This window comes from Urtica dioica, chromosome 4 (assembly GCF_054948205.1).
Source record: "Urtica dioica subsp. dioica isolate 48M chromosome 4, U.dioica_male_clone48M_v1_H2, whole genome shotgun sequence".
NCBI classification, from domain to species: Eukaryota; Viridiplantae; Streptophyta; class Magnoliopsida; order Rosales; family Urticaceae; genus Urtica; species Urtica dioica.
This window is the reverse complement of record NC_142759.1, coordinates 20,606,187-20,623,065: the sequence shown is the minus strand read 5'-3', so window position 1 is coordinate 20,623,065 and position 16,879 is coordinate 20,606,187. Positions and strand designations below refer to the sequence as shown.

General features: G+C 36.4%; 2 protein-coding genes across 2 annotated transcripts; both read right to left on the bottom strand.

The window, feature by feature from the left end:
• Window positions 1–250: 250 nt before the first annotated feature.
• On the bottom strand, window positions 251–3,048 carry LOC149401133 (Protein phosphatase 2C family protein). The gene is made up of 5 exons (XM_089613771.1): window positions 2,763–3,048; window positions 1,828–2,076; window positions 1,479–1,755; window positions 762–916; window positions 251–682 (listed from the first exon to the last, which is right to left on the bottom strand). Exons 1-5 carry the CDS (start codon window positions 2,793–2,795, stop codon window positions 542–544), a joined length of 855 nt encoding a protein of 284 aa, XP_089469897.1. The 5' UTR covers window positions 2,796–3,048; the 3' UTR covers window positions 251–541.
• Window positions 2,762–7,231, bottom strand: KU80 (Ku80 family protein). The gene is made up of 12 exons (XM_089613770.1): window positions 7,075–7,231; window positions 6,891–6,983; window positions 6,739–6,790; window positions 6,403–6,534; window positions 5,919–6,322; window positions 5,545–5,831; window positions 5,235–5,430; window positions 4,914–5,120; window positions 4,298–4,462; window positions 3,903–4,223; window positions 3,682–3,812; window positions 2,762–3,550 (listed from the first exon to the last, which is right to left on the bottom strand). The coding sequence occupies exons 1-12, from the start codon at window positions 7,087–7,089 to the stop codon at window positions 3,487–3,489; spliced, it is 2,067 nt and encodes a 688-aa protein (XP_089469896.1). The 5' UTR covers window positions 7,090–7,231; the 3' UTR covers window positions 2,762–3,486.
• Window positions 7,232–16,879: the final 9,648 nt, after the last annotated feature.

The window sequence follows — 16,879 nt, the reverse complement described above, 5'->3', positions numbered from 1 at the left end:
TTTCCAAAGGTGAATATCCAAGGAAATACAATCAGCAAGTCACGCAGGGCATTCAAACAAGCAAGAAAAGGACAAAGAAAAGGCTAGACAACCAAAGTATCTTTAATGACCAAGAAAATGCACCTAATTTTTTTTAGTCATGGACGGTTTTTCCAATTTATACAAAATATCCAATTCGATTAATGAGTCATATTTTTCAGTTTTTAGATAAAGTGGGTAAAAAATATTGTTCAGAAAGTAAACGTAGAGATGTTGCAACAGTTGTACTAACGTAGAGATGTAGCAATGACGTCGATTGGTGACTTTTACAAGAAAATGTTACAGAGCAATAAAAATACAAAACCAAACATTTAAAAAAAAAAAAAAAAAAATCTTATACTTCTTCTAAAAGTAAAGACGATATTTTTTACTTCTATGTCCACACTTGTGATTGACGACAACAATACACAAAAAGTAAACGCAACGAAAAGGCTTTTCTTTTTTTTTTTTTTTTTTTTCCTTTTCTATAGAATCTCAAAGATCATCATCATCATCATCATCATCAGCAGAGAAGCCTAACAACGACGACGGAAATATCGTCGGAGCTCTTTCTGCGGAGAGCCTCTTCGGTCAGCATTTTGGCGGCCGAGCGAGCGTCTTTCACTTGCTTTATCACATCCACTGCCTCTTGGTTTGACATTACCTGATATCATTCATCAATCGACCAAACCAATCAATCGATGGAATCAAAATCAACGGTGCATAATTATCGAGGGTATTACCTTCCAAAGCCCGTCGCTCGCTAAGATGATGAACTCGCACTCCTCGTCGATCAACTTCACCGTCACGTCCGGCTCCGAGCTCAAATGCTTCTTCAAGCTCTTGTCACCGAACGCTCTCGCCACCGCCAGCTGTCCATCCACACGTGGCACGTCCCCTGCAAGAGGAAGAATAAGAAGAAAACAGAGTCAATCACCATAGAGTTTTTCTTTTCCCAAAACCAAAATGACCCCATAAACAATTTCGGTCCGTTTTAAACGATTTGGAAAAAATTGAGACCTGGCCGATTAAATACGAAAACAAAGGTTTTACACTGTTTCAAATATCAATTAATTGAGTAACTAACCCACCAAAATTTGTAGATTTGCTATATAACCGTAAATTTTAAGTAAATACTCATTATGCTAAGTGACATTGCTTAGACGTTTTTAGGATTCCGTTTATGCCCTTGGAGTCTGATGATTATTGACAATTATTAACGAATATTTACAACTATTAATGTGTTTGACTTTGTTAATAAAATTTCATTGATTATTTACTTAAAATTTACTAAACGCTGGCTATATGCCAAAATTTGGATTTTCATGACTCTATTTAGAGAGTGTATATTTAGAGAGCCCTTTATTCTCAAAATTAATTGTGTATATTGTGTTATTGATGACCTGAAGTATTAAAAAAAAAATGAAAAAATTTATATACACACTATTGAGAATAAATACCGGGGAAGTTGGAGACAAAGCCGCCGCGATTCTCGATGTGCTCTCTCTCGACGCTGGGCTCGTGATCGACGGACAGCTGTTCAGCCTGTCCCTTGCGGGACATCACGGCCCTCGAATCACCGACGTTCGCGACGATCAGCTTCTGACTGTTTATTAGTATGGCCGTGACCGCGGTGGATCCACCTTTCCCCAAATCCATGGCCTTGTCGAGAATCGTATCGTCCGTCAACCGATACGCTCTCTTCACCGCGCTCTCCGGTTTCGTCCAGAAGTCGGGCTGCCGTGCGGAAAATCACAAAATCAAAACCCGATTCTCGAATTTGTATTATGGATATTCGGATTTTGTTACCTCTTTCAAGATGTTGTCGAAGAGATGGGCCTTCAAGTAGTCGGGGATGACGTGGCTCAGATGGCCGTCGAAGATGGCGAACAAGCCGAGCTCGTTCTCGCCCACTTGCTTGAACTGAGCCGCCACGTAGTCTTCCATGGCGTGATGGGATTTCCCTTTCACCAAGTTGAACCCGTGGGTGATGTTCTTGTGCATTTTGCTCTTCCCTTTCCCCGAATCCGGATCCGACGAAGCAAGCCCTACTTTTTCCTGTGATAGAAAAAGAATGTATACATATTATTCTATTTATATATGTTTATTCAAAGAAGAAAACACTACAAAATTCAGTACCATCAAAACCCAGAGACAATCAGGTTGGACACTCTTTCTCATAGGGGAAGTGTATCCTCTAATTACTGAATTATTTTTTTTTTTGAAAAAATTATATTATCTAGTTTTTTAGGCAATAATCATGTAGAAAATGATAAAATAAAATAAAATAAATAAATCCAAAATCTGGCAGCTAAGAAGCTGTGATGATAAACCAATATTAGAAATGCATAACAAACACAAATACACGGATGAGAATCACAATCACAGTATTGACCTAATTGATAAGACAAAGACGAATATGCATTACAATTGGTAGTTGCATTATAATTCTAAAACGCAATCCAATCCAAACAGCGAGGAAACTAAAAAAAAAATATAACACAGCCATATGCCTATCCATTACTGTTTGCTAATTTTAGTAAACAAAACGTAACAACCTGATTGATCAGTATAAAAAAAAAGGCATGAAACAGTGCTCCGATCAGATCCGTAGTTATAAAGACACAATCTTTCATCAGTTTAGCCAAATGGGCTCTTTAAGATTCCAACAGATATTTACATATTAAAAATTATGAATACATACATATGTTGTACAAGAAAGTAGGGGGGGAAAAAATTCATACCTTCATCTTGAGAAGAATTTCTTTGGCTGTCATGGTGTCTGTATTAATGGATAATTGCAAAGCTTGAAGAATAGAATGATACAAGAAAGAAAGAAAGAAAGAAAGAGTGTGGACAAAAGAGAGAGAGAGAGAGAGGTTTTTTTTGTTCCTCTGAGAGAGAGAGACAAGTGGGAAAAGAAGAGGATGACGAGGACGGTGGATTGGTTGACACGACCGCTGATTATGCCGTGTTTTTCTTCAGTGACTTTTCTCTCTCTTCTTTGTACAAAGGAGCTCTATTAAAATGTCATTTATGTATAGTTTTTCATTATTTAAATAAAAAGGAATATATAAAATAAAGTGGCGTGGTGGTTCTCTTGTAAAATAGAAGTCCGTAGTCTCTCTCTCTCTCGGTCTACCTGAATTGAAATCAATATTTTCCAATTAAAAAATAGCGACCATTTTGACTCGGTCTTATTCGTCACCTATAAGCTTTAAACAACATGTGCTCTCTCTGTCAATGGCAGCTTGAAATAAAATCCACACAAAGAAACAGTTCCATACAAAATCACTTTCATGATCACAACTGTTCTGTCCAAGCAGTTTGTTTCTGTGATAGGTTATAGTTATAATATACACCAAAAATCAACTCACTTGTGAAGGATTCAAATTTCAACCACAAAACACATTTTTCAAAGCCATCCACTCTCTCTCTCTCTCTCTCTCTCTCTCAAAGACGAGCCTTTCACGACTCCAACGTTGGCTCTGATTTAACCACAAACTTTCTAGCTTCTTCATCAGTAACTTCACTGCTCAGTAAAAAAAAAAAAAATTGACACCAGAATTTAAAAAAAAAAAAAAAAAATTTGAAGTCAGTTAAAAGGGTATATTCAAAAGTAACAAAAGCCTACAAGCAAATTCAGAAACCAGAAAATCTCACCTATCTGTAGCCTCGGTTTTGGATATCAAGGTGATTTCTTTGGACGCAAGGAACTCGCAAAAGCTCTCGAGTTTGTGGTTCTTACAGTACTTGGAGATACTGCAAAGAAAATCGTTGAATTGTTTCGGCTCCTACATAGAAACAACCGCGGTGAACCCAACGACTATTTTTTCAATACATTTTCACAACCATTGAAATACATTGAGAAAGCAGACTCGTACTTGCTCGAGGATACAGGCCTTTCGAAGGGCGTTCAAGCACTCGACCGCAGTGGGATAGTGATCGCCGTCGGATGAGTCTTCCACCAAATTGTGAATCTTCTTTTTCATCTCTGCAATGGCTTTGTCAACCCATTCCGGGCTATCTCTTCGCGAGACCATGGCCTCGAAATCCTGGACAGGTGTTTCGTCCCCGACTTTCTCACCCTTGATCGAAGATGCGGATCCGTGAGCATCGGAATCGAAGGGCCGGTTGGCTAAAAGAGCGAAAACCGCTCCCTCGTCCGAACCCGATGGTTTCTCTTGCAGCGACCGCCTCTTCAGCTGAAAGCACACACGTCGGTGATTGTTGCCGAGTAACCGAGTGAGCAATATTTGTGGCGAGTAAAGTGACTGACCTTTGGGTTTTCCTTGAGTACAAAAGAGCGGGGGTATTCATTCAGAACCGACTTGTTTTCAAGCAATTGTGGATAGGGTTCGGTGATCTTCTTAAGAGTTTCGTCTAGTGGAGGAACACTTGCGTCTTGGTCCTTCCATTTCACCTCCAAACAACGATAGAAACGCTGAACACATGATAAGTAACTATCTTTTAAAATTTCTTCTAGAGCCGGCGATGCATTATATTTTACATTTTGGATTTATAAATCACGAACCAAATGCTCGTGTGCTCCGAAGAGTTGATGTTTATCAGAGAATATGTTACGAAAAATGAAAAACTGTTACGTACGTAGTATTAGGAGGAAATACGGGTTATTATTTTATATCTTTTTATTCATTTATGTCATTTGAATTAATTAATTAGGTTTAAGGTTTGAGTAATTAGGTTTTGTAATCTTTGGTCAATTTAAGAGACCCTAAATGAATGAGAAATCAGCCAAGAAATCAATCATGAATAGTTTAGTCTCTCTCAAAAGAGAGGAGATCAAACTCTGTGAGAGAGATTGGAAAATTCCCATCAAGAGATCGAAATCCCCGGTCACAACAGAAGCAATGAGCAGTAACATGATATGGTACCTCGAGAACGGGGTTTGGTGTAAGGTCGGGAAGCAGAGATTCCTCTTTTCCAGGTGGCGCCAGATCAAACATCTCTACGAATTTATCGGCCGCCTCTTGTTGCTGCTCAGTTGGCTGCAACGAAGCCGGAAGATTGCTGAAAGAGGGGAATTGAAACTCTCTTACATCCTCAGCGAAAGGAAGCACGTTGAAGTAAAACGAATCTGCCTGGTCATCGAATCCGATAAATGTAGAAAGCACCAAGTTGTCAATAACAAACAGAAAATCGTGTATGTATATCGAGTCTTCCAATGAAAATGTCAATTACTTGCGATTTCTTACAACGTTTTCTCGGTCAGATATGTTTGGGGTCAAGACCCCAACAACAACGTTTGCCTGTCCTGCTCTCCAAACACACCGCAAAATCGCTACCTTATCTGCCTCTTTCATGGCTCTCGCCAGAGCAGATACGGCGAGACTAGCTTTTGTGTTACCCGGTTCGGGGATGAATATATTGACATCTTTCATGTAGTAGTGGCTTCGATGAATTTCATGAGCAAGCGAGAAGAAAAGAACAGTCATTAATCGAGATGATACCAGAACAAAAACCAGATATAAAATAAATTAAAAAAAAAATCAGAAATGGGTTTACCGCAAAATGTTTTTGGAATCGGTGAATCCCAGAAGCTTCACACCCTTTTCAGGTTTGAACTTGACAGCGTCCCATTCGGCAGAGGAAATAGGAACCACTTGGGGTCCGTAACGATAGCCTCTTATTCTTTGTTCCGGGGGAATAATTTGACGGGGTTCATCAACACTTTTGTATTCATAATCTACCTTGACTTCATGCGTGGCAAATTTATCAGAAGCCGGAGCTCTATCAGAGTACTTCTTTAACGTGGGAATCTTCTCCTCTGAAGTCTTCTTGTACACCCATACCTACACATAAGCAATTGAAACTCGGAAAGTAAAAAGTTTTAGAGTAAAACCACGGGCCACAAACCATCAAAAAATAAAAAATCTCACTTTGATCTTCATTTCAGGGCCAATTTCAAGGTCACCCCTAAAAGTTGTGACCGGATTAATATTCCGAGTCTTAAGAGCACCGAGCAATGAGATCGGACTCTCCACGTGCACGAATTTTGCGCGCGTTCTTTTCGAAAATATATCCAACAGGCGATCATTTTCGTCCATTACATCTTTGCTCGCTTCCCCGCCAAGCCCTCCTCTAACAACAATGCTCTCCATTCTCATCCCGTGAGATGTCATTTGATCGGCGATTATGGTCACTTGGTCTTCTTTGGTTCCTTCATACGGATCTTTGATGGGACACTGAGCGTTTGTAATCAGGCAAAGGCGTTTCTTTCCCTTGTTCGTCTGTCCGTATTTCTTTATCAAAATATCCATCCCAACAATTATAGCATCGAGAACTACCAAACAGTCAAGGATCCAAAAAATATTAGATAATTGATTAAAAATAAATTAGTAATAAATCTATAATAATGGATACAATCGCCATCATGAGTTCCTCTAGGAAGTGGTTGTAGGGTTTCAATGATATCGCCGTCAACAACTCCGATGTTTCGCAATACCATGACGTGTTCATATCCCCCAACTTCCTGTGTCAACTCATTTTTTGTATCTGAAAAATTCCGATATACCCAAGTACACAAGAACTCGTTATTTTGCTCGCTTCTTTCCAATTGAATAACATGATCTTTATTCCTAATTTTAGGAATATATTTTAGGTAACTCAAGATATATGAAAACTATCAACAACACACATTAAAAATTAAAATTAAAATTAAAAATTAAAAAAAAAAAAAAAACTAAATGGCATTCGTACCTTCGGTTCCGAATAAAACCACCCCAACCTCGTCGTACTTGGTAAAAATCAGCTGGCAAAAAAAAAAAAAAAAATCGAAGTGTTAGGGAATCTGATAAAAAGCACAAAACTTTTTTAGGGCAAAATGGAAGATTTAAGGCTTGACTTTTTACCTTCTTCTCAATCAGAGTCGAGCAAACCTTTTCGACCTCTGGAAGAACACTGTACATCGAAGGACCAACGTCGATCAACAAAAGCAGAGATTCCTAATCACCAAAACAAACAAAAATCATATCAAAACCCTAAACCCTAATTCGCTTTATGGAGAACGAAAGCAGACAGAGAACCAACGCAAACCTTGTTACGAGCCATTGGAGAGAGTGGAAGAGAAATGAAAAGGCCAAGCTTGTTGAAGAAGCTGATGTTTTATACTGTTTTATTTCCCGCTCCTGGACTTGAAATGTGATGGACTCTATTTTCTTGAAATTGATCAAATAGCAATGGTAATGACAAATTCAACTAAAAATAACCAAGGAATCAAATGCCGCGGAAATTCCAGGAATTTCGGGTGGAAATTCCATTTCCACGGAAAAACGGCCGACGGAAGACAAATATGTCGTTTCCATGTTTTATGCCGATGGAATTTCCACGAAACGACATTTCGTTTCTGTCGTTTTATGCCGATCGTTGTCGTTTCATTTTACGTATAAAAACCTCATCTTTTCCAGGAAATTCCATGGAAATTCGAGGAAATTCCATGGAAAAGAAAAAAAAAAACAACGCTTGGCCGTCGAAACACCATTTTTTCCTGCGAACCTTGAATTTTTCCGGCGACTGAAATAACCGAATTTCATGTTTTTTTTCTGTTGTTAAGTAAGGTTATGTGTTTAATTCTTGTATATACTAGAAATGAAATCATTTAAGAGTTAAGTGTAGGAATTTATTGATATGTTCATTATATTGAAATTAATTTGTTGACATGTATAAATTAGATTATGAAATGAAGTTATTATGTTTTGAATTGAAAGAAAGTATTGTGAATTCAATTTATTGATATCTTGAAATAAATTTGTTGACATGTAGAAATTAGATTATGAAATGAAGTTATTACGTTTTGAAAGAAAGTATTGTGATATCAATTTATTGATATCTTGAAATAAATTTGTTGACATGTAGAAATTAGTTATGAAATGAAGTTATTACGTTTTGAATTGAAAGAAAGTATTGTGAATTGAATTTATTGATATCTTGATATATGTATGATTTGAAGTGTTTTAAATTTGAACTACTTGTAAAAATATATATATATATATATTTATGTGTTTGTTTCGCCACATTATTTCCGTTCGGTTTTCCGTCGGCACGTCGAATTTCCATGGAAATCGGCATTTGAAAACGGCATTTTACTTGCCCATTTCCACAATTTTTCCGTTCGAAATTCCATCGGCATGACGAATTTCCGTAAATCAGGAGGCTCGAAACGGCAACGAAATCGGCATTTTTTTCCTTGAAAATAACTAATGCGTGATAATTTTTTATGTTTTTTATATTTATTTTAGGCAAACTAATGCGTAACTTCTTCATTTCTACAAATATGTATGTAACTATAGTTTTAGGGTGGTAAAAAAAAAGGATGTTTCTTCATTTTCTTGCATTATTTAAGTGGAGAAAAACACAACATAAAAATTCATATTTTCTACTAAAAAAACCAATTTAAATGATTAAATTTGCGAAATAATCAAAATTTATCTAAAAATAGTGAAATAAATAAAATGTATAATAATCAGGTTTCAGATAAATTTTTTTAAAATAATAAATTACTTATTATAATTAGGCCTGTAACCCGAACCCGTCAACCCGAGGAAACCGGTCGTCCAATCCGTTTCGCTGACCCGGCCAAGCCAATCCGCAAAGACCCGATCAGTTTCGGGGTGCACCAAACCGAACTGTTGATTCTCGTCGGACGGCTTCGGTTCTCATCAATGGAACAGCGGCTCGCACCGACCCAACTCGCAAACAAGAAGCCCTAAACTATTTTGTTTCTCTTTCCGGTTCATCCTCGTTGCTTTGCATACGAAATCTGTCTCGTCCCACTTCTCTGACTTTGGTCGCCAAAATTCCAATCTCGTTTTCTCTTTGTTTTGGTAAGTTAATCATCTATATTTTTTTTCTCAGAGGTTTGATGTTGAAAGATGTCGTTCATGTGTTGCATTCGTTGTAGATATGTCTTCAATAATCTCGGCCGGCCAAACTATATCGACAACTCTCTCTCTGTAAGTAGAAATAATTGAGCTCCATGTGTTCGATGTATTGACTCTGCATAATTTGTGTTGTAGTGTTGCTTTATTTCTACTTAAAGAGACCCTCTTCTACTCAGAATTTCGCTGATAATACGTTCTCTGGAACATTGAATTTTGTATGAATTTTTGAATTCTAAGAGATTATGCTTTTTTTTAGGTTGTTAGTTTGTTTTGACTACATTTAACTTCAGCTCTAAAGGATCCAAGTTTTGCTGCAAACCCATCATCAGAAGCCTTTGTAAGTGACTCCACACTGTAATGATATAGGTACTTTTTTTATATAAAAAAAATTCAATATTTGAGCTTGATCAAGAGCTGTATTGAAAATGCTATTTAAACTTGGTCAAATTGACGTGATTCAAATTCAAGATGTTATTGTGTTGCTATTTGAAATTATAAAGTTCATTTTCTACTAGGCTTTTTGAAATTCTGATTAGTCGCGAAGACAAGATGTCGCACACAATGTGTTGACAATGTGTCCGACAACTTGCTTGAACACAGATTATGGATAAGCAACAAACAATGCAAAAACAAAGTACACACGATATGGTGTTACCCAGTTCAGTGAAACACACCTACGTCTGGGGGCACTCTGCCAATGGAAATGATTTCACTATCTTGTAGTCAATAGTACACGCAAGGTTTATATATGATTACAATCATCAAATCAATAAAACCTAGAGATTATTACCACCAGTGAATACCTAGTCAGGGACTTCCCCTGTATTTGAGCTCCGTCTCAATTCCACCCTTCGAGCAACCACCTGGCTCGGATGACTTTCAGTCTTCAGCTGTTCGTGAACCTTCAATCACGCGAACACAAAACCCAACTCTCACAGACACTCAATCTTTGTGGAATAGTGTTTGAGAGAATACACTGCAATCAACAAAACACAAAGCCTCCCAGTCCGCCGGTCTTGCACGTCTAAGAGCTCTAAGTGTTTTATCAAAAGCGTCAACACTGCTAAAGAGGAGCGCATGGCTTTTATAGCAGCTGCACAAGCCTGGAAGTGAATCTAGGGTTTCCTTACCCAGCCTCATACGAATATCTCATAATCAAGTCACCAGCGAGGCAAATATCTCACAATGAAGACAGCAGCGAGGCAATATCTCATAATCAAGTCACCAGCGAGGCAATCTTTCAAAACTGAAAACTTGCCTGAAATAAAGTCTGCACACATGAGGAAATATGTCACACCAGAAGTAGAAGCATAACGACCGACATCTTTCCAAACAACTTGCACTAAAAAATATAGCCAACATATAACGTAACAACACTTTTCATGTCATTATTTATAGCAATGTTGTAAGGTGTGAAGGTTTTGTGTACGAATGTGAGTATGTGTGTGTATATACATCCTTGAAGTGCTAATGTCTTCTAGCTCATGTCTTGGAATTGCTTTTGTGGCGGCAAATTCATATAATATAGAGAAATGAGAAAGACACAAATATAGAGTAGTCTTCAACTTCAAGTTTGATAACCATTGTCAACAACTTAACATTTTCTCACATAGTATATATGGCTTGGATTGGGAAAATATACTTAAAGGTGCTGATACTGTATATGCTAATGAAAGTGGTCAATTTTTTTCATTCCGATGAACTCATTCATGTTCGCGTGGTGGTATATGTGGATTATGTTTAAAACCAATGCTGAATTCTGTAATTGCTTTTATAAAGTTCCCCAAAAATGAATGAATATGTTTAAGGATTTGGGTTTTTTTCTGGTGAGTTTTCATTGTAAGAAACTAAGTTCTGATTCTTTCCTTATTCTTAATGACGACATTTGATTAGATATCATTCGCAAAATATAAGTGATATCAGTTGGATTTACATATGTACAAGATAGTTTACACCAAAACCACTAATCATTGTTTATTGTTATTTTAAATTTCTTAATACAGGCATTTGATTACAATGGATACTTTTTTTAGAGCCAATTCCAATAAGCGATCACGAGGAAGATGATGAAACTACAAACAACACTCAAGTAGTCAAACTACTTTGGGGAAGAGAAAGCCTAAAAGAAGATCCGAGGTATGGAACCATTTTGTCAAAACTTCAAATGGTTTGAGAGCTATTTATAATTATTGTCAAGAAGACTTTGCTTGTCATGGAAAGAAGCATGGTACGAGCACTTTGAATTCTCATATGGGAAGGTGTAAAAAATTCCCGAGAAGGCAAGAGAAAGAAGATCCAAAGCAAACAGTTTTGATACACAAAAACGAGAGTGGTGACGTGGTTAGTAATTTGACGATCGCTAACTTCACTAAGGAAAAAAGGTAGGAGGGCTTGCGTTGAGTACATAGTTGGTGCCGAGTTACCATTCAAGCACATTGAGAATTGTTTTTTCAAACAATTTTGCTTCACCATTCAGCCTAGACTTGCTCTTATTTCTCGAGTTACAGTGGCTAGATATGTGTATCAAACATATTTGGAAGAAAAAAATAAGAATGAAGACAATCTTGCAAAAGTATAGAGTGTCTCTAACTATAGATACATGGAGGTCTATTCAGAATCTAAACTATATGTGTGTCACCGCTCACTTTATAGATGACAACTGGAAGTTGCATAAGAGGATCATCAATTTTTTCCTTGTTCCCAACCACAAAGGAGATACTATTTGAAGGGAGCTCGAGACATGTATCCGCGAATGGGGAATTACAAAATTAGTTTCAGTCACATTTGATATTGCTTCCTCAAATGATACAGCGTTGACTTACCTGCAAAGAAGACTACAAGACATCCCCGGTTATGTTCTTCTTGATGGTAAGCCTTTGCATATTCGTTGTTGCACTCATATAGTGAATTTGATTGTAACTGAAGGTTTGAAGGGAATCGATGATTCTGTTGAGATGATCAGATATGCAGTGAAGTTTGTTCGGTCTTCTACAACAAGAGCAAAGAAGTTTGATGAATGCGTCGTTGAAGAAAAAATTGACTCTAAGGCTGGTTTGTGCTTAGATGTTCCCACCCGATGGAACTCGACATATCTAATGCTAGAGACAACAATAAAATACCAAAAGGCATTTGATATGATGGTTGTTGACGGAAATTATGAGAACTATTTTAGAGAGAATGAAGATGGGAAACAACGGAAATGGCCTCCAACTGATATCGATTGGGAGAATGTAAAAGAGTACGTTACTTTCTTGAAGACATTCTACGAGGTAACATTGAAGTTCAGTGGGACACACTACACGACGACGAATCTGTTCTTCTGTCACATCTATGAAGTTCAGCAGTTGTTAACAACACTAAAGTCAACACAAACAAGTATTTAAGAAACATGGCTTTCAACATGAAGGCTAAGTTTGATAAGTATTGAGTTGATGCGGAAAAAATTAATGACATGTTGATGATAGATGCCGTTCTTGACCCTTGGTACAAGATGGGACTTGTGAAGGTTTGTATCGAAATGGCAACCGGTGAAATGATGGAGGCTGATATGGTGTGCTTTCGAATTAAAGAGAAGTTGCAAGAATTGTTGAAGTTTTACAATGAGAACCATACATCTACCAAAAAAAATAAGTGTCTCAAACGCAGGCAATTCCTCAAAGCAACAGTTGTACTTCGGTCATCTTGAGTAGACTTATGGAAACTTGTGATTACAATCATGGTGCTAAGAACAAAGTTGATGCATACTTGATGGAATCGCGCGAGCCGCTTGTTTTGTCTGCTAAGTTTGATATACTTTCTTGGTGGAAGTTGAATAGCTCAAAGTATCCAACTTTATCATCCATTGCTCGAGACATCTTAGCAGCTCAAGTTTCAACCGTTGCTTCGAAATCAGCATTCTCTACAGGTGGTAGAGTTCTTGATAAATTCCGAAGTTCTTTGCACACAAGAATGATAGAAGCTTTGATTTGTTTGAGGGATTGGTTGATTGGCGATGATGTGTCACTAATTGTGGAAGAACTGAAAGAAGAAGTAGAAAATCTACAATCTTCAGAATCGATGGTGAAAACAGGTAATTTATAACCTCATCTTATAATTTATAACCACTTATGTTTTATTGTCAATAACATTTTATTCCAATTTTCGTGTGTACTTTTGTAATTGCAGAGATATTAGCAGGGACTCTTAATTTTGAATCAGGAAGGTCGTGCTTTTTTCTGGCTATGGGTCTTATTTTTAAACAAAATATATTTTCATTTATCAAGGTAAAAAGAAAAAAAAAATATATGATATATGATTCATGATCTTGCTAAGAGAATTCGAATTAATTCATTATTAGTTATTTGTTTTGTAGGTCTTCGTCGCCATGAACTTTAGCAAAGAGCAAATGCCAACAGACTAGAGTTCCTTTTTTTTTTTTTTGCATCAAGACTTGAGTTTTTCACGATCAAGAGAATAAAAAATTATTTATTTATTTTAGATTATGACGATTTTCTAGTTTCTCTGATTTTTTTTCTTTTGGATTTTTTTTTTTATAAATTTGCTTAAAATATTTATATTGATTTTTGCTGAATGTTTTACACTTATTTACCTTACTAAATTACAATGAACCCGAACAAGCCGACCCAAACCGCCCCAAACAAACCAATCCAAACCATCCCGATCTTTTTTGGTTCGAGTTGGTTTGGTTCACATACCATAAGCGGTTTGGTTTAGATTTTCAAAATGATAAACCGAATGCATTGGGTTGGGTCCGTCAAAAGTATACAACCGAATAACCCAACTCGATGTACAGGTCTAATTTTAACCATAAAAAAAAAATTTGACAATGCAATTTTAGCTACTCTGCAGAAATTTAAATTTTTGGCTATTTAACTAATCAATTAGTTTCAAGTGAATATTTTGTATAATTTTTTGCATTAAAGCATTTTTCGATTATCAAAGAAGCTTTATTGTTTTTTTTAGGGAAAAAAAAGCCTTGACGTTAAATTTAGCATTATTCTCATATCTGAAGTTTTGATCTGAATATCACTACTAGTTGGACGAAAATATCTTTTTTTGAAACACTGGTTGGACAAAAATATCATTCCCTTTTATCATCTTATAAAAAAATAACAAATAAAAATTAACGATATTGTGGTTAAATTTACAATGACATCATTATAACATAACTATAGTAATAAAAATGTTCAAGAACAAGTTGTGATGTTCTTTTAAGAAAATTACGTAGCTACATTGAAATGGACAGGATTTTACAAATACCCCACTAGAATTCTTTACAAGCTAAATATTTGAACAAAAATATTGAGATTATACTTAATACATAATACAAAAATATTCGTTTTTACTAATATAATCTTCCTTCTGTCGTTGTTGACAAATTTGAAAAAGAAACTGTTAACCGCGTTTTTTATTGACACTTGAAGCCGTCTGTGGTTCGATTTAGGGCCGAATCCTATGACCACACATAGGTTGGGTGTGATGAAATTTTATTTTCTCGCCGTCTTCGTCTCGTTAATGAATCTTCTTTGTGTGTGTCGTACTCGTCATGTTCTTTGGATCTTCGAGACTTTTATTCTTTGAGTCTTCCGCGTTCTTCGTTGAACTCTTGAGTCTTTCAACCCTTTAAAACTCTCTTTGAAGCCTTGTCATCAACACGTGAAGCTTGTCTTCAACTCAAGTTTCGCCTTCAACCTGACTCTTGACTTCAACCCAAGTTTTGCCTAAAACAGGTCTTTTTGCCAACCCACTTTGGCCACTAAACAAGGTTTGGCTTCGACTCATTTTGGCCACCAAATGAGTTATGTACATTCAACTCATTAAGGCCACCATACTTGCTTTGCCTTCAACTCATTTTGTTCACAAAACAAGTTTGCCTTCAACTCATAGCCTTGCCGCCAACCCATTTTGGCCATCAAATGAGCCTTGCGTCCAACTTGATGGTGCCGCCAACCTGATGGCGCTGCCAACATGCCAACTCCATGATGCCGTCGATTTGATGGTGCTGCCAACCTTGAACTGAGCTTGTCGTCAACCTCTCCCACCTAGTGATGCCGTGCCAACCCCATTTTACATGGTCACAAGCCTCCAAGGCTCACACCAAAGTCCCTCATGTTCCTCAAAAGCACTATAAATACACATCTCACTCTCATTCCAAGGTAAGTTCTCTCAACTTGTAAAAACTCTATACAGTTCACACAACAACTCTATCTCTCTCTAGAAAATATAAAGACGAGCATGAATCGTTCACGAAGAACAAAATACAACACGACTAATGTTAAGCGTCAGAGCGCAAAAAAATCATCTACGTCCCTCTAGATTCACGTTTTCTTATACTTTAAGTGAAGGTGGGAAGATCTGGAGACTTGACGAGGATCGCAAAGAAAGTCAAGGCGAAGATTCGGAAGAGGTTTCATGGGTTAAAGGCAAGGCTTCGAAGAGAGTTCCAAATGGTTGAAGACTCAAGGAGGTAAATACTCAAGAACTCGACAAAAAATGCGAAGAACGCGGAAAACCAAAAGACTAAAAGTCCTGAAGACTTGAAGATCCAAAGAACGTGATGATCACGACAAGCACAAAGAATATTCATTAACCAGACGAAGACGATGAGAACAGAGAACTTCACCATACCAACCTACATGTGGTCATAGGGTCCGATCCTGGATCGAACCACAAACGGTTGTAAGTGTCAACCCAAAAATGCGGTTAACAAAAACCGTCTTTTTTAAGTGAAGGGAAAGACTTAAAGTAAGGGCATAATATGAAATTCACGTATAGAACGAAGCATTTTTAAAATAAGAACGATAAATTATATTTTATAAAATATATATATATATATATTGAAAACAAAGGAAACAACTAACTTCCATTATTATTTGTTTGTCATTTCTTCATTATGGTGCAATTCACATAGAGCTGTCAATTGCACCGAAGTCCATGTGGGCCATCCAACCCGGTCCTATTTTTTAGAGATTTTGGGCTGGTCCGACTCTTTTAGAAAAAAAATGTCAGGTCAAATTGAGCCACGTTGAAGGGTCTGGGGTATAGATCTCCAAGCCCGAACCGGCAAGGGCCCTCAAAGAAATTCAACTCAAGCTCGGTGTGGGCTAACCGTGTTTGAAATTACAAAATTTATTTTTATTCAAAATTTATGTTTTTTTTTATCTATAAAAGGTATTTTGACGCATAAATTAAATTTTAATATTAACGATATATTTTCATTAATTTTAATTTTTGTTGTTGGATTAAAAGTGTTTTTTTAACTGTAAACTATTTATTTATTTATTTTTTAAATGATTTTGGTTTTGGACCCGGGTTTAATCTAGGGAAAATGACACAAATATACCCTGTGTTTTAGTGAAATGTGGAGTTTAACCTTTTGTTTTCAAAAATTTCGAGTTCATACCCCCTGTTTAACTAAAATGATGAAATTATACCATCTGTTGAACTAAAATGACGTAATTATACCCTGAAATAGACAATAATACCACAAATCTTCTTTTTATTGAATTTTCATTGACGTTAACTATAATATTTATATATAAACACCAATTATCTTTATTCATTCATGTCATATATGTAATTTATTTAAAAACTAAAAAATAAACAACAGTCTCTTAGTCGTGAAAAACACAAAAAGATGCAAATGGGTAAAAATCGACAATTGGTAGTCATCAAAATCACAAATTCGAACATATAATCAAGGATTTAGAGTTGCAATTCGAACACGGAATGAAATAATTTATTGGGAGATATGAATTTTATTATTTAATTTCAATTTAAGGCTAATTTTATTTCAAAACTGGGAATTTGAAAATTAAGGTATCGATTTCGATTTGATTCGGTTTTTCTTATATAAGAGTTAATATCAATGAAAGGGATATTTGTGATTCTGTTATCCATTTCAGGGTATAATTGCGTCATTTTAGTTAAACAGATGGTATAATTTCTTCATTTTAGTTAAA